At 43.0% G+C, this 18,891-nt stretch overlaps 1 protein-coding gene across 1 annotated transcript in view; it reads right to left on the bottom strand.

Moving 5' to 3' along the window:
• The window catches only part of FRAS1 (Fraser extracellular matrix complex subunit 1), a 160,954-nt gene that overhangs the window by 38,232 nt on the left and 103,831 nt on the right, over positions 1-18,891 (bottom strand). Inside the window, 7 exon segments of the mRNA XM_040555411.1 lie at positions 29-166; positions 688-802; positions 4,400-4,516; positions 7,387-7,565; positions 11,403-11,556; positions 15,720-16,046; positions 18,353-18,437. Coding sequence (XP_040411345.1) covers positions 29-166; positions 688-802; positions 4,400-4,516; positions 7,387-7,565; positions 11,403-11,556; positions 15,720-16,046; positions 18,353-18,437 — 1,115 coding nt within the window.

Below are 18,891 nucleotides of genomic sequence, written 5' to 3'. Positions count from 1 at the left end.
GTGCTGCAAAGAACGTTCAAATCCTTACCTGCAAATGAGAACGCAATGATCTCTCTCAAGTGCGGAGCTGCAGTCGGTGGACGATAAGCAATCTTGCCACGGTTTATATCTGCCTGAGTGAAATACCTGACTGGGGAGAGAGGCCTGTCTCTGTGCTCCACAATGCCTACAGAAACAGAGAGCTCAGTATTAATAGAAGGAATCAATTTTAATTTTAAAACCAGATACGAAAGGACATGGCTTCTTTTTTTCTCCCTCATACTTCTTTTTACATCTTCAGTTGTTGCTGAATGAGTCAGATGGCTGTGACTGCACCAAGTACGGGTTCTACCGACCAATACAGGACATGAGAAATTAAAACAGATTCCTCACTTAGCCATTTCTTCAAATACCTCTCACTAGAGAGTCTAGAAGTAGAAAGCCATGGAGTGCAACATTCAATATATTCCAGACAATAGTAAGAAAAATGTCTCTGTGCTGCAGCTTACTCCTAAACAAGCTGGAGAAACTGGGTTAAGAAACAATATGTTTGAAAGCTAATGAAGGAGGCCAAACAGCTTAGCAGATGCCTCCACAGAATGATAGTCTGGGAAAAAAAAAAAAAAAAACAAAAAAAATTAGATGCGCTGAGAAAGTATAACAATTAATTCAGCAGCGAGCTGCCATGTTCTGAACAGATACACTTGCCTTGTCCAGGAAGGAGAGGGACAGTCACGTTGAACAGGATTTTTTCACTGGGAATCTCCGGGTCTACAAAGGAGAGGTGATGGGGCTCAATCACTGTCACACGGTCCTCCAGCACCTCGATAAACACATTAGACCAAGAGCATCAATGCCAGAGACATGAGAAGACTCAGCAAGACAAGTCTCGCTGCATCAAGCGAGAATTTGCTTTGCTATACTTCAATGTAAGACAGTCTTTCAATGTAAAGGTGTGGTTCTTAGACCTAAAACTGACAAGGAACAGATGGGCTGAACCTTTACCAAGTTTTCCAAACTCCTGCAGAATAGGAACTAATTGGGATGAGATTACAGAGGACAATAAAGCTTAATAATGAGTAAAATTTGCTTTTAGGAACCATCTAAACTCACTTTCAGTTCATCTATAAGCCAAACTGAATGTGCAATGCAGAAGCTGAGTAGAGTACTATCATGCTCAACAGAAGACACCACTATACAGGCTCACCTCTGTTACGTTCTTTCTGGAGAATTAGAAAGGGTCTATAACCTTTTGAAAAAAAAGGAGACAAACACCTCCTCCTTCCTGTAACTGAGCTTACCCTCACACTTTCAGGCTGTCTGGAAAACTGGCAGTGTTATTAGTGCACTCCGTACCCCGCAGATGCACAACCTCCACAGGTTAAGGAGTTTCATTATTCTGCCTACAGCAACTAAGAACAGACGAAGAAAAATCTGTTTTAATCAAAAACTCCCTGGCCAAGGATATAACTCATTTCCTAGCTAGTTTTCTGGTATAGTCTGAGGTAGCTGGACTGGATTCGCTTTTTTTAAAAGTCCTGAAAGTGTCTTGGCCTTCTCCACAGGAATACAGAGGAACCAAAGCTTTCCCTTTATTTTTAAATCTGCCTAAAAATGTCCTGATCCTTCCATTATAAGGTTATCATTAGTCAATGGTGGGCAATTTGTTACAAGAATTACGTTGCTGCATGAACAGACTTAAGTGGACATTGGCAATTTACTTGCATGTATTCGCGAACCTTCATCCTGTGGAATTAACAGCTACGAGAAGTCACGGAATTAAACAGTTCAGCTGAGTATGAAAAATATCCTAATCGCTGACAAAATATGAGGAGTACAAGCTAAATTAGGGATAAGGGCAATTAATTCATCTGCGTCGGAGCACGAGACGATCAGGTTCAGGAGCAAATGACAGGTTTCCACCCGCCACATCAGGCGCATCCCACTGAATCCTGATGCCTTCATGCCTGTATGGCCACCCTGTCAAACCTGCATCCCATTCTGCTGCTCCTGAGGCCTGGTCTGGACACCAGAGGAAGGTAAGGTTCCCTGACCACAGCTCAGTGCATGACAAATGGCACCAAACCCCCAGTTCATCTCTCTTCAGTATCATCATGCAAATGCATCAGAAAAGAAACTACGGCCTATGAATGACTGTCGTGAAGCAGCAAATAAAACCACAACAACCCTTCTTAGGTGTGCAAGAGTCACATATCTAACTGGAGTCAAAAGCCACCAAGTTTACTGGTGATACCAGTACTACTATATACAGCCTCTGTACAGAAAAGGCTTAAAATTAATGGTGGTGTCCCTTTCATGCAGCCACTTTGGGAAGAGTAGGGAGGAGAACTTTTTCATATGCTTACAAAGTTGTCTCCTTCACAAACCCGATCTCTTTACGAGTGCAAAAGCTCAGGCTCCTGCCATCAGTTGTATCAGGATGGGGAAACATGTAACTTGAAGGAAGAAAAAAAAACGGCACAGGTGTCTGCCCTGATTAACCACCAAAGCCTCACCAAACTTTCTCTGACCTTTCTTGGTAGGACACTCAAAGACAGCGTTTACAGGTGTGGAAAGACTGCACATTCTGTGCTTGCTCTTCAGCTGAGAAGACAGTCTCATTCTGAAGGAGTCTGAAGATGGATGAGCAGAACTCAATCACGCTGACGCGACGAAAAGATTTAAGGTTATGGTTGCCTCACAGCTGCCTCCAAGGCCTATTTGTCTCTACCAGAGGTAGGACCTGCAGGCTGCGAGGCGCCCCTCACTAAAACGTATTTTACGGCGCTATTGAATTTTGTGGTGTCTAATTAGCTATAAAATCCAGCACTACATGGCTTAGTCAGACACCTCTGCCATCAATTTTGTCAATAATGGCAACAACAAAAAGTCAAGAGAAGAAAGATACATTGCTGGCTATTGCTCCACGTAGCAGTCTGAGCATGTTTTATTACTGCCTGTGAAAGGTCACCACTATTTTAAACCCCGACAAGGCCCTTGTGTCAGGACTTTTCACTAAACTTTCTCACACTGCTTCCTTCAGTCTTTTCTGGCCCCATGCCTGGCAGGCTGTCCTGGCTTTGAGGTCCTTTGCGTCCCCTTAGGAGGCTGCTCCTGGGGACCCGTTGCCCCCGGGACGCCTGCCACATCTGCCCTCCTGCATCTCACAGGCCTTGCAGCGTGCTTTTGCCTGTCAGGGAGCGCCCACGGGCACAGGCTTTCTACTTGACAGTGCTGAGCGTACTGCTGGCACCTCGCACGCTCTAAATAAATCACCAGGAGTGAGCAGTGCCAAAGATGACTGCACGCTACAGTCAAGCCTGCAGCCCCAGCTCTCCCAGCACGCAGCTCCTGCCTGAAGGGTTGGCCTCAGCTCTGCACACATTTCCTGCAAGTGCTTCTCTCTGCTTTCTCATCACAGCTTCCTCCGCCTCACTGCCGTTGCCTCAGGATGGATTATGATCCTAGGCACCCACAGAGAGCCCCACAGACCACAGCAAGGCTAGGTGGCTGAGGTGATGTCTGAACCAAACTCCTTGCCTCTAAGATCCTGGCTCTCCGAGCTTCCTGATGACACAGGTGCAGAGCCCTGTAGTTCTCCTCCAGCCCATGCACTCAGGAACCCTCCCTATAGGTTCCAAGAGGTGACAGAAGACAGCAGGAGAAAGAATGGGGAAAGCTGGATTTCACCCACGTATGATGAGGACGCACGGACAAAGCACGCACCATAATTGGAGGGCTCACAAAACCAACTTTAAACTTTGAGGTCATCTTTTAAATTAACACAATCAGGGATGTAACTATGTTAGAGAGACCACTGTTATCAAAATGGCTGTTCCCAGAATCGATGCTGCAAGAAAAAATAGTTCAGTTTGTAACCTGTGTTCCCGGCGTTACAATGATTGATGAAAACTTTCTGATGTGGGTGGGCTACTGTTCCAATAAATAAAGTTTGCAGTGGAATTACTGGCAAGATGTCTCCCTAATCCACAGTTTTTCTCTCTTGCCATTCTTAATGGCTTCTCAGAAATCAGTATTTTGAAACTGCTAGGAATTCCATAAAAAATGTTTAAAGATTTTCTCTTTTCCCCATCCCTTCCAGTCTGTACATTCAGCACTTCTGAGTTTTTTACCTTTTAATGTTTTTATTTCTTGGTGTTGTTTTTTTTTTCAACCACTTCCTCTTCCAGCCTATCTAGCTTTTTTAATTTATTTTTTTTATTATTATTTCTACTCTAGTTATCTATCTGGTGCATACACCCTGTTCCTTGGATTCAATCTTCGAACCAAGCACAATTGCACAGACTATGGCAAGCAGAGAAATCAACATTCGGTGGTTACTGCTCGATGTGAGGCTTTGGTCACTGAGCATTGCAGCAAGGAACACTGAAACCAGCCGTCAGTGATGTTTCACACTTACAGCCATGTGCAAAGAGGAGCCAAGGGAAAGCTGAGGAGCTCTGGGTGTCTGCGGGAGAACAGCAACATTGAAGACGTGGCTTTCCAAGCTGGCTTGTGGACTGGCAGAGCTGGACACCTGAGAATAGAAGATTGCATGAATAGAAACCTGACAGAGGACATCACTGCATTTCAAGACCAGTTTCATACTTTTCCTCTTCTCCTAGCCTGTGAAGGCAAAGACACGCGCCGTTCCAGCAGACACCAACCCAATGCACATGTGGATGCTAACTGCTGGGCACTGAGGCCTTTAAACAGTAACCAGTTTCTCCATAATTGCCTGTACAGTCCGTAAGTGGTTCACTTCTTTATTAACAATATGAAGGATGTCTGTCTGACAGTTCTCTACCCTCATCTATTCGTTCCCACCTCTGCCAGTCGCTGCCTCAGTTTTACTTCAACTGTCTGTATATTTCAGTGGAACTCTTCATCACAAGAACAGAAAAGATAATCTGTTTTTAAACCTTCTTCTCACCCTTAAAATGACAGCCCATTATGCTGATAAGGTGAAAACAACTGGTTTTCTGACAACGGCAGCGACTCCCCATGATCCCAACATCTCCCAAGACAGGCTGTGCTTCTGTTTCAGAGAGACCCCATAAAGGTTTCCCATATGGCACTCCAGCAGCAAAATTAAGTCAACTGTATCTAAATTATAGTAGCAAACTCATATTAATGATATATAAAGCAAGTACTATTCCACTGGCAAAAACTCAAAGGACCAAAACCATTCCATAGAGATATGCCTCCAAGTGTTCACAGCAATCCTGAGAGGCAAGCCCCCACAGAAATACAGCCTCCTTCTTCGTCAGACTTGGTTAGAGCTTCATCTGTCAGCAGAGATGAAAGTCCACACCTGACTTCAACAGGGAGATCCCTCTGTCAGCCAGAATGGACTTCAGCACACAATTTCAAGAAAATGCATTAAAAACGCTCTGCTGAACAGAATGGAATTATTTTAGCCATTTGCTGGACCGCTTCAGAGTTCCTGTCGTCTGAACAGTGATTGTCAAAGTACTGATGGAAAACAACTTGTCAGCTTTTTCTGATGCACCCCAAGCCACAGTTCAAGGCTCAGACAGATGTGTTATGGTCTCCTGATGTCACCCGGCTAATCACAGCTTCCTTTCTCAGCAGGGCTCTCCGTACAATTATCGCTACCTACTAAAACCAAACATTTAACTCATGCAAAATGCATACTCTATAAGAGGAACATGGCAATTAAGCTAAAGATTAGCTTGTTCAACATCAACACTCACAACTTCCTCATTATCACTTATGTTAATTACTTTAGAAATTACCTTAATTGCCCCTCCGGTGCTACAGTAACAGCTTCTGAGTTTTAAACCAGATGTAGCAAACACTGCATGCAAGTGTTCGTGTTGCCTTAGCATTATGGGATGCTGTTAAACCTTCCACTCAAACAGCAAGGACCTGTCTCAGGAATTTTATGGCCATTAAACCTGTGGGGAGGTGGGATTTATTTTAGTGCTACATCTGCTGGAGAATACTTGTACCTTTTTGTCTGCCTGCAAGAAGAACTACTCTACACCAAAAATTTAATTATTAGCTGAGAGACTGCAGAAATCAAGAGGGCTGTTTGGTTTTGGAGCTTGCAAAACAAACAACTTAAAAAAAGGCACTTAGAATACTTTCCACTTGGAGTAAATGTTACAGGTTTTAGGAAAGGGAGATGTATTTGCTATGTGGTACCAAGGGGTGAAACCTACTGTCTGAAATGGGACATCAAAACTGCCAGGATATGAGCTGCAGTATCACACCCTGCCTTTTCACTCAGGTCTGGATTTGCAGGGATGCCCTAGGAAAGCGTGAGCCAGAGGACTTCAAGGATCTCCTTGAGCAGATTTGCTACCCAGCTGGAGGATCCCCAGGACAGCAATACACATAGCCACCTGGACCCACATCCTGGCTTTTCCCTCGTCTCCTGGGATAAGCCTTATCTCAAAGAAAGCTGGGGGAAAGGGGACACCAGATGACAAGAAGGATGGGAGTTATCTTGTTACCTGTTCTGTTACCTCTTCTAATGATTGGCAGGCAAAAAACATTTCCTGTTCCTATTTCTTCCCCAAAAGACGGTTCCTCTCACACCAACCCCAAGCACGTCAGTAGAGCGTCCCCAAGGGTCAATCCTACCCCACAGGCATAGGGCCACTGGAGAAGTGATCAACGTCACAGAAACTATCAGTCTCTGGTTACACTGTCCCTCTGACAGGCTGCTACGAGCCTGCAGGTTTCTTCTCATGGTAATTAGAAGTGCTCACCTGCTTGCCCATTCCCTCTGGGGACTCCTGCTCTGAGATCACCTTCCTGCCTACAGAAGCTAGTAGGTGCTAGGGTAACAACACTCCTTTTCTACAAAACCCTTTTCTTCCTGAAATGGGATTATTCTATGGAAAGTCAGACCAGCTATTAGTTTAATACGTCAAATGTTAGATGCTATTTGAAAGACAGTTTTCTCCAGATTTGCAATATGGCCTGTGACTTGACATCTAGAAGGTTAACGCCAGCGCATGAGGCTCAACACTGTGGGTAGCTGGCTGGCTCCACTGCTACAGATCAAATGTGGTGATTCACACACAGCTTTCTTGGACACGAATGACAGTCTCCCAGGAATACAAAAAAGGAGTGCATCCACCCTGACATATCAACACGTGGACATTCATTTACAGACAAACAATGTGCAACTATATACACATAAGTCTGCATGTAAATATGTATATATGTTATAATTATATATAACTGGTCTGTGTGTAAATATGTATATATATATTTACATGCGTATTTGCGTGTGTGTTTGTGTATACATGTACACGTATATATAAAAACCTTGTGTCAAAAGATAGAGGGAACGGTAGACTAAATAATCTCAGAGAAAAATGCCTGCAGAACCGCTCTGTGATCTCCTGGGAATATGAAGGGGAGGAGTACCTGGAACTGGAAGGAGTCACTCTCTATTTGGGTTCCAGAGTGCCTGTACCACACAACGCCTTCGTTGATGTCCTGCTGGGTAAAAGAAGTTGTAGGAGAGGCTGCTCTTCCATCAGGCAAAAGCTGCCAGGAGTCTGCTGGGCCATCTGCTGGCATTGGAACCAGAAGCACCACTTCACCTGGGGAAAGCAAGGATGAACAGCCAGGGCACAACTTGTGAGAAAACAAGGAAAAGATATTGCCTTTTCAACAACTAATGAGCATCCAAAGACGAATGTCCACCAACTCTACATCTTTTTCCACCTAGTGAGACAAGCAGATTCAGCAGTAGAGCTCCTATACACCAAAGAACCTCGCAACACCCCAGTGACACAGGGAAATTTTATTTCGTGTGTGCCAAGGCAAAGGGCAGATCAAACAGCTTGTACAAGGACACAGAAGAAATACTTGGCCAAGCAAAAAACAGGATCTTGACTTCAAACACCCAAAATGTATTTCTGCCCACTGACCAGCACATTGAAATTGTGCTGAAACCTTGAAATTTGCCCGTCTGATAAACTGAGCAGAAAAGCAGGCACAAAGGATGTGCCTCACTTTCTGCAGCTCCTGTGAAAGGACAAGAGAGAAGTGAGACACAATCAGGGTTAAAAGCACTGCAGCAGACTATCCATCTTCCCCTCAAGGATACAACTTAACTATCAGAATACAGCACACTAATTTTTCAAGGTCAGCTATTTTCTAGCTCTTCTGGGCACTTATTACACCAAGAAGTATCCTCAACCGATTTCTCTGAACAGAAGTCTTTAATTGAAGAAGAGCTCTTGAACAGACAGAGTAAAAAAACCCCTGTATCATAGGTTGTACAGAAAGTCTGTATGCCCTGGCTCGTAGCTCCTACTCCAAAGGGTATATAGCTTCTGTATCTCTAACATTCAGCTTATTTCTGGTTTTTGTACTGAGAAACAGGCTCTCAGCTGGACTGAAATGTCACTGGCTCCACTGCAGATGTGAGAGAGAAGAGCAGGATGGGAGCACATCCCACTGTTTTTCAGCTTTCCTCATGTATGCCTGCAAGGTCTGAATTTAGATGTCACTAGTGATACTCAACAGACTTTATTCTAAAACCATTATTTCGACACAATTAATCAAAGAGCCACGTGCTACCCACCAAGAGAAGGGTATCAAAACCTTGGTCATCAGTTTCCCTGAGACACACAAAATGTGAACATCTTTCCATCCACATACATAAAGGAAACAAAAACCTGACAAAGAACTATATTATCAAAATAAATGGCTTTTTTTTTTTCTGTTTTACAATGTAATTTAATTGCTTGGGAGTTAACACAATCTGAAAAAAGTTATGTTTCCCCAGTCTTTCCTACTCTTGGCTATATATAATTTAGCTGCTCTCCACGTAACTCGTTAGTTGTATATTGTGCTTTTTTTACCCATCTTTGAACATACCCCTCATGGCTACCAATTCAGAAGCCATATTTATTATAACTCACTCCAGCTCTCCCTACAGCATTAATCATTCTGTTATGCAAAATATCCATCAGAAGCTCTCGCAGTTCATTTCCCCAGACCACCCTCCAACAGTGTAGTAAAAAGATAATTCAAACTGAAATATCACACTTCCGTTTTATAACCCAATTCCCTGTTAATATTCCCTTATCAGTGAAATCCACTGCCCTAATTACATTCCCAGTCAGATGCTTTTGCTCACGGGAGTTTCCCACCTGAATCTTTTGTGTGATTTATAAAGATGCTGATCACATACCCAAAAGAGTTAGGACCTGCAAGTTGTTTGCCCCTTCCAAAGGAAGAGAAGACACAACGAGAACATACAGCAGCTTTAAGCAAGATGCACGCCTGCATGTCTTATAAATTAGCGTTTCACTCACTCAGGAAGAACAACTCTGTGATGTTTACTTAGTTACATAGTTTGTGATCATCATTTCATTTCAAATTTATTTTAAACAGAAAAGCACCCACTGATATGTTACACACATGAACGTACAGCTTGTGTACGCTCAGGCAATTTCTTGAAATCCACTGAGACAGCTGCATTCCCTGGGCTGCCTAGAGGCTTCAGGTACTGAGGTCTCTTTCTTTTAGAAGTGAGTGGACAAATACCATTTTTCACTGGCTTTAGAAATTTCATCCTCTACGAATGTGTGCCACATGGAGCAACTTAGGGTATTACAATGCCTACTCATAGAAATAAGTATTTTTCAAGTCACAGAGCTATGCTGAGGCATCCTGCAGGCTGGGAGAAGAGCCAGGGAGGACACCGGTTCTATTTCTACGGACAAAATGATGTTCAGCATAAAGAGATCCTTAGAAAGATCAACTGTGCTCTGGCAACCAACTGAACAGTAACAAATCAACCCCCGCAGATGGAGGAGGTCTGGAGAGGGATCTTCCTTCCCTAATCACATCCCTTCTGTTGGGTTTCTGGGTCTTGAAATAAAGGGCAGGAAGCATTCTTTGTACATGCACGTGTGCTACAGAAATGTGGAAGCTAATTCCGAAGTGGTTTTATTTCCTACCTAAAAGCACGTGATGCGTTTCCTACAGGTATGAATACCTTTTCCATTAGTCATATACTAAGATAAGCAGATAGGTCCTAGGTCCTCCTTAATTAAGGACCCATTTTCAACATTTCTCTGTCTTATTTTTTTCCTCCCTTTCTGTGAAATAGCATTTTAGATAAAACTTTGAAGATCGTTGATTCCTACTGCATATTCCTCACTCGAAGCTACAAACCCATTTGTGTTATTGCAATTAACTACAGCAGAGATAATTATGGTGATACAAATACAGGGTTATAAATTTTGGTTAGGGTTAGGCAGCAGGAGACAAACTCCTCAGGGAAAAAATCCAGTTTCATGTAAATGCTTATTAAAAATGAGAAGATAGCTCTCCATCTGCAGAAAATGAAAGAGGGAATACAAATTAATTACTTCTCTACTAAATTGCAAAAATAACATAATCTATGTCTCTGTCAGGTACCAGCAGCTGTTATGGAAACCAGTCTATCCTTACAGCAAAAGGCAAAACCACAGCACTTACGTTGCTGAAGTGACCCTTTCATTTTATCTGGCCCAGCAAATTAAAATTAACTGTACCATTTCATTGAAGTACAACATATGCTACTTATAGGCATAGTCCTAATGAAGAAAATGGGGATGCTGATGGTGAAAATAGCATTTTTCTTGTCTGTTCTTATTTCCTTTTCCTCCATGTATGACATCTTCTCTTTCCTATCCAGCTTCTCTGCATTTCTATCTGTCACAAATCCCAGCACCTTCCACACTCCTCGGCCTGGGTCTGGAGGATGTTCTGAAAGCTGCAGTCCTTCCTACGCAAGGGGTCACTTGAAAAGCCATTGCTCTGAGAGGTGAGATCAGAGGCTCTCAAAAGGAATTTGGAAACAAGAATTATAAACAGATACAAATGTCACCAATTTCTGTTTGAGTCAACAATCTCTTCCATTAGTAGAAATTAAATGTCATGGAGTTTAGGGAGTTCTCCAGTTCTTCAAGGTAAACTTTTGCTCAGCAGTTTCTAGAGGCAGATATTGCTCCATGCTGCTCTGAAACCAGACATTAATTACAGGCTATTATCTTTTGGCAGTGAGTGAGATTCTGCTCTCACAAAGCCGTAAATCCACCAGGATTTCACTACCCTTAGAGAAAAACAGTGGCAGAAGTTCAGGTTACTAGGCAGAATAACAGTGCTTCATCACTTTGCACGCCCATCTGAACTAGAAAAAGATGAGGTTAGCGGCACTTCTTCAGTATAGTATTACAAAGAAATATTCCCTCAAGTGCTACTTCTTGTGGGCAAAATACCATAGAAGAATCAGCCCCGGAAAGTCTAAGAACATACTTTTCCCTTGAAGCAACCAGAACCCTGCACATTTATTTAGTGGTTGAAGACTTTGAGACGTGCAGGGTGAAAAGCAAGACCCTACAGCTGGTTTTTGATAATAAAACTCCAAACAAATTTACCGTGTCTTGGCTGGTCCTTGATGATGTTGAAAGTTATCTCGGAGTCACGGGCACCGGGTACCTCAGCATGCAGAATCGTCTTGGAGATCTGCAGCATGCCTCCCTGGGGCACCCAGACCAGTGAATTTGTCACCAACCGAGGGCTTCTGTCACTCTGCATGTGAGGGGGACAACAAGAAGAGGCTTTCCTTAACATCAGCAATGCCAGTGCAAACAGATTTTCAAGTGAAAAGGATGACACCGAGTATGTTGTAGTTTCCTATGCATTCAACCCTGGTTGTCTTCTTCAAGAAAAGGACATGCATCTTTCACCTGTAGCCCTCGGACACAGTTCTCCCCCTGCAGAACCGACCTGGCCCTACAGTGTTTCTAATTGCTTGTCTCCAACTCTAAACCTTCCTGATGTCAGTCTCCCTCCATAATTTTGTCTTTCACCACCACCCTCACTTTCTCTCCACTTGAATTTTGACATGTCTTGACAGAATTTGTCTCCTTGGCACAGTGGAAAATTCACTGCCATCGCCACTGGAAAAAAATTTATCCAGTCAACAACAGCTTTTGGATCCACCTTTTCTGTTACCCCTCCTCATTTTATTTCTAAAAATACACACCTGTCAAGGGTGCTTATAGAACCACAGCTTCTTACCCATTCAAAAGAATCTCTTGGTGGCACCTCCAGTATCTTTACACAAACCCTTAACTGTTACTAACTCTCCACGAGCAAACCCAGCTTTAAAACCAATCTCATGCTTTTCTAACAGAAGGTGGGGAAAAATTCTTTCAGTCAGCTTAAGAGTATTCATTCAAGCTTTTTGAAATCTGGATGTCATGACTGGATGCAGTAATGGTTTCACTGCTGACATATACTTCAGTAACACTGCTCTGGCTTTCAAGGACTGTATTAGCCCTTACTGGCTCTACATTACTTCGTTAGCTCATGCTTTGTTAGACAGGCCACCGAAATCCCTGTGACCTCTTCAGTGTCACAACTCTTTCTTATAAGCCCACTTGCTGTAAATGTGATTTCTGTTCTTGATTTCTGAGGATTCATCTTGAAACTGGCTGTGGTGAATTGCATCATCAGTCAAAATGACAGCTCCATGTAAGCAATCATCTTCCTCCTCATTACTATTCCACATAATAATGGCTGACCCCAAGAACCGATAAAAAGCCTTTTTATTATTCTCTTCCAAATAAGCAATGGAGACACCAGAGAGGGCTAAAAGGATGCTTTAAAAAAAGAACCACATTACGGGGTCATTACCCATCTCCATTTTGACATCTGTCTGCTGAGCATTTTTCACCCATTTAATTTGTATTTATTTTGAGGAGCTAATTTTTAAATTCCACGTGATCTGGGACCAACAGTTTCCCAGCGTGATGGCTGCTTTATTTTTACATAAAGAAGTACACCAGGCCCAGTGCCAGCCTAGAGAACCCTGCCAGTACGTACAATAACTTTCCTCCGACCTTATTGATGCGACCACATCGTGACTCGTATAGGCCTAGCAAAGCCTAACTCTGGAAATGGAAACAAACAAGAAACAAGGCCAGAAAGGTCCCTGGATTTATTGTGTGAGGAGAGAAAAATGAAACTGGCCACACTTCAAAGCATGACATGCGAAATGCACTGTTTGAAAATAAAATATTTTAAAGTAAATGCTAATTCAATATGAGGTGACACTTTTGCTATAAACTTGGAACCCTTCGGCTTTTGGGGAACTAAATGATTGAGTGCTTCTTCACTGGCCACATTAAACCAGTCAGGCACTTTTTAATACCTTTTCCAGCTGGCCTTGATGCTGTGATCTGCTGATTAATAGAAAGACAGTTGTGAGACAGCTCTTTTTGCTTGGTAAGCTTTAAAAAAACATATCCAGTGACAAACTACTGCCTGATCACAGTGCTCACCTCACTCTGTGTTCAGCAAAACAGCTGAAATCACATGAGATTTCTTTTTTGCTGGTGCCTGTGTGGCAAAGTTTTATGAAGTGAACAGAGGCAGCACATTCAACAAGACCTAACGCACATGCCTGGAACAAGCATCTCCTGTCCTTTTCCTGCACCCAGAAAGGAAAGGCTTCCATATCCCACCAGCAGCGGGCAGATGACTTGAGCGTTGGTCTGACCTCGTCTGACTTACAGGACACAGCCTGCGGCTGCGTAGTGTGGGGAACGGGCTCACTGTTCCCCACTGGAGCACCACTGGTGGTGCTCTGCCAGACATGGAGCACCAGCAGGTCTCAAATTAACTTCACAGAAGCTGTAACTGTTAAAGAACATCAACAGAAATACACAGCAGTGCAAATCATTATTAAGAGCTCTCAAAATAAAGGCCAGCTGTTCAGCCTGCAGTAGATGAAATGAAGTGTTGGGATAGGGGCAAATAAGGAAAAGCAGGCTGTTAGTAACCAAAGGGACTGAAAAAAGGACCTTGCAGCAAACAAGGCACACCCGTTGTGAAGAAACAAAAGCCTCCAATTCATAATACTTTGAAGGTTTTGTTGTCCTTTTATGTTTTCACATTTTCATCGCAGTGCTTCTATGGATTAATGTCTGAAAATTATACTGTCTGAGCCCATTGAATGGGAATCCTAGAAATGTCCTTTCACACCAGGACTTAGCACATAAAACCATCCAGCAATATATTCTAATGAGCTCCATGTACTTAGATAAGCAGCATGGCTTAAAAACCACCCCTCAAACTCCCCACCCCTCCAGCCAGGGCCCTACCAGGCTCTTCAGCAGTCTTTGGGTATAAACCAAGGAAAGAGAGAAGTGTCTCTGCATGCCCGTCCTGACAGCACCTCAGCAACAAACCCTGCATCCATTTCAGCTCCCAAGGCTACTCGACAAAGACAATAATTAGGATGACGCGGGCGCTGGGTGTCTGCCAGCTCTCCCCTCCTACTAAAAGCTGCTCCACTCTCACCTCTGTCACCACCTTCATTCTTCTCTGCAGCCAAGTGCTGCACGGAGACTTGGAAAGATAATGAGAGACAAGGGAGCACAAAATCGGCTACTGAAAGAAACTGTAACTCAGCGATTCACCCTCACTGGCATTTACAACGAGGACCTGCTTAATCAATAGCAAAACAAAAACAAAAACCAAAAAAGAAGTTACAAAGAACAGAGTGGTATCCAAGCATTTCACAGTCCTCCTGATCTTCTGTGGGCTCTTCAGGGCCACGTAAGGGTAAAGAAAACACAGGCAGGGCTGCTCTTATGCTGTGAGTCTAGTAAGTCAGCACCAGCCTTGTAAGCAACCTTTTCTGATTTCCAGACTGATGTGTGAGTCGTGTCGCTAATTGCCATTAATTACTGCTTCAGACTTAGAAGCACCCGCAGGGTCCCAATGGGTTTGGTTCCTCCTTGTGCTAACTGCACACAGACACATGTAGTGCTTGTAAACCTTCCTTGAAATTTGCATGCCCAAGGTGCCACGAGAGACATCTAGTACAGCAGAGAGGAGGACAAAAGAAGGCTAGTATCATCTCTTAGCTCCCTTTTATGGAGCGCAAGCACAGAAAGATTGTGTAATTCTCAGATCCATACATAAAAAGACTGCAAACAGTGGACTTTTTTTTATTACTCTTTCACATTAACTAAGGGATAAGGAAGTTCTCAGCTTTTTTTTTTTTTTTTTTTTTTTAACAGCACCACAATACCAGAACTGAAATGTTTGCAAGCACTTCAGCAACTTTATTTTTAAAAGCCTTCACCACACAAACGGTATACGTTTCATGCTTTGGCTGAGGTTAATTTAAAAACGAAACAGATTAAAGCATGACTGTTTCTAATTTTACTGCCATAATCCCTGTAAAATTTAATACCCAGTGCCACTTCATGTCCAAACACGGAAGAGACAAACAGCTGGTTTTTAATTATGAACTGCAATACAAGTAAGAAAAATTAAAATACTTATGAATGTTTTCTGAATTTAGGTATCTATGTCCTGTCATTACAGAAGGATCAGGTGAAAGATTTCAATGGAGAGAACAGCAGAGATCCTGACACCACCACCAAGGTACCAAAGACACACCCTATTAGCCAAGTCATTGAATTCACGCGTGTTTGTCGCTCCCACCACGCTCCCATCAGCCCAGTGAGTGATTTGACTATCTCACCAGCCCTCTCTCCCCCCATCCACTTTAATTTATTGCCCTCACCAGGGCAAAACTCTCACCTGCGACTCCAGACCTATTTACTTTCTCCTGTCTCTGAGCGCAGCCTGATGGTAATGCAGGATTAGTGACACCTCGGGGGACACAGTACTACTTCTTATTTGCCTGTGAGATTTTATGTCATGGCACATACCTTGGGAGCAATCTTAATGAGGAACAGGATGTTCTGGAAGTGGTACCCATCATTCACTTGGAAAAGAACTGCATCATCTTGGCTGTCAGAGCCATCGTGAGCATAGCGGAGCAGTCCACCAGCAAGGTCATCAAGGTGAAATACGTGAATTGCAGACTCTGACTTCCCAGAAGGTTTGATCAGCTGCCCATGACGTGGAGGCTCTAAAACCATCAGCACGACATCCTGAGGATTGTCATCATCTCTCACACCAAGCAACAGGTCTGTTATGGTTCCAATCTCCCCTCTGCGGACAAGGAGAGCCTCATTTCTCAGCACGTATGGGGCCTGAAACATAAAAGCAGCTCTTAGCTGTTTGCTTCATCTTAGTGACTTGAAGGAAAGGGAAAAAAGGAAAAGAAAAAAATGCAGGGTTAAGGAAATTAGCTTGCTTCACCTCTGGAAGCCTCCTGTATCTAAGCAGCGGAGGATCTCTCTCCACACTTTACCCCAGTGGGAAGATATAATAATATCTAGCAATTTAGACTGATTTAATTACATTAAAATAGGATTCTCATGCCACAGCAAGCTTAGCAAGGAAAAATACTTGGGACATTTATATAGAAAGCAATTTATTTATCACCCAGAGTCTGTACTCCCTTGCTGCCTGCACGGATAGGAGACAAGGGACACAGCTTTGCTTTACTACCATCCATGGAAATTCAAATGGAATCATGGACCCCAACTATTTAGGAAGGGCTACACTTTATTTGTACGTCAGCAGGCCCAACTGGAACACAAACACCTCAGATACTGAAGATTTACGTATGTGAATAAGAAGTTCAGGGTTGGAATGGAGATGTACCACATTTTCCCTGTGTATAACCTATAGCTTTGATAACTTCGATGTCTTTCAGAGTGCTAATGCTTGAAAATAAGACCCTCCACAATCTGTGTGCCCACGTTAGCTGTTTAAAATGAGTAGCAGAGAGGGAAAAAAGAAAGAAAGAAGAATACCAACAGTGAGCCAAACTGACAGGCAGAGGCTTGAATTAACACTTCTAAGTAGAAATACATCCACCAGCTAACACTTAAGGATGTGCTTTTGCTTGTCTTGGACTGACTAAGTCCATCTCAAAGACAGCAAATCTGGGTGTCATCAGCATCATTACTTATCTTTGAAGACTACACACAGCCTTATTCCTGCTAGAAAGAAGACCAGCTAGAGTTCACATTCCTGCTGATTCAAATTAGTTCCCTAGTTCTTCGCCATCAAGCAAGTTCAAATTTGCTGTCTCTACTGATCACAATAAACAACATTTGCCATCAGTAATACCCTGCCTCAGGATGTGGGTGATCCTGCAGAGACAAAGTCAAAGCCCAGGCAATGCTCATCAGAGAGCTAACTGCTGCCATCTCACCTGAATACAACTTATCAGGGTTATTAATGATCGACAGGCAAAATTCCTATTATTAAACCTCACTTACGTATTCTGGGGCAGTGACTGCAGCTCTTATTTAGCTGGATTTCCTACTGAGGCAAACAAGAGATTAGATTGAAAAAAGATTTCAGCGCCAGCCAGAATCAATATACATGCAACAGGATCAAAATCCGCAGTTTTTCTTACACTAAAAGTCAAACTAGAACATTTGAGACTCATATGGAATGTGACGATTAAAAGCAACAAAATGCAATTTTTTATATATAGATAAATTCCTAACCATGAAGCTACCTTACAGGAAACAACTCAAGACATTATGTATTGAAACCTGGGCCCCTTATAGCAAATAAGCCCACGGGGAACTTCTGGCTACCGTGACTAGCAGCCAGCAAAGAGCTAGGCTGGGCAGCTCCAGCACATCCACAGCCCCCGCAGCCACGTCAGAGGAACACCCACAGCTTGAGTGGGAATCAAAGGCTACCAGAGGGGTGGGATGGGCACAGGTAGCTATGCTGGCCTTGAACAATTCCTTTCTGCAATGCCGTGCCCTCTCCCTCAATGTGCATCTTGCACACCTCTACATGCCTTGCCTTTTAGAAGGCCTACCTTTAGAAAACGAGTCATTCACGTACTGCCTGTTTAGCACCTTTTGGGTGATGCCCCTCCACAATATCATGCTACAGATTTTAAATAGCAATAACGAGAGACCTAGACACTTGACAGTACCATCAGCTTGCGTAGAAATGGAGAGTAGTTTAAGAGACGCACTGTAAAAAGCTTATGCTCATTTAATTCCCAGCTGCCCTAGAACAGAGCTTTTAAGTAAATGCTCTTGACTGTCAAGACATCCCTACCATAGGGATCAATCATCATTCAATTGCCCTGCAGTAAGAGACTGAACTAGACCTTCCGCTGATCCAAAGAATAATTTAAACAGTAGGGACTCCTCAGCCCTCCCTGATAATTGCTCTGTGATTGCTCTGCTGCAATTTCCTGAACAAACAAAACTAGATAGGCCAGCTTCTTCGATCACTTACCCCAAAGTCCACTTCTTGTGTATGACTCTGTCTGCCTCTCAGCTGAGGGTTGTGTTTAATCTGCCTGACCTGAACACCAGCTTAAGTCCTGCCTAGCTGCTTCGTTATCACTGCAAGAAGCTAAGGCTCCAAATGGTACAAAAATTGAGGCTGTTTCCAAGCTTTGTTACATTACCTGTGTTGAAAATGCTTGAATGTTGACCACCAAGGGATGGGAGAAGAACTGTTGATTGCTGACCTTCAAGGAAAATTGTCCTTTCCTAAACAAGTCCCCAGAAATCCAAAATACAGGATAATATAAATGAAGTGATCTCGCAAGCCTCAATAATGGTATAAATATTACACATTAAGTAAAAATGATTAACCTAGCAACAGATACTTTAGCTCAAGTTTTTGCAATTATGTTTTTATAGGACTTTTTCCTGAAGAGTCACAATAGTCACAGCATGTAATAAATACCTTTAACTATGTAATAATATCCCCTCATTTCCCATTAACTAATGTTACCCACATAGGATGGTGCTTCCAAGATTAAGTACTGATTCTAAATGTCAGCTATTCTCTGCTGAAGAAAAATGTCACTTATCTGGCTTTGAGACAGAAGCTCCCCCTCTTCAGCATTTTTGCTTCCTATTTACTCTTCAATAGTGCCACCCCACAGCCTTGTACATCAAGTAGCTACATTTCTCATGACAAGAACTTGATGTTTCATTG

Source organism: Cygnus olor, chromosome 4 (genome assembly GCF_009769625.2).
Source record: "Cygnus olor isolate bCygOlo1 chromosome 4, bCygOlo1.pri.v2, whole genome shotgun sequence".
Classification (NCBI taxonomy): Eukaryota; Metazoa; Chordata; class Aves; order Anseriformes; family Anatidae; genus Cygnus; species Cygnus olor.
This window is presented reverse-complemented; position numbering and strand designations above follow the sequence as displayed.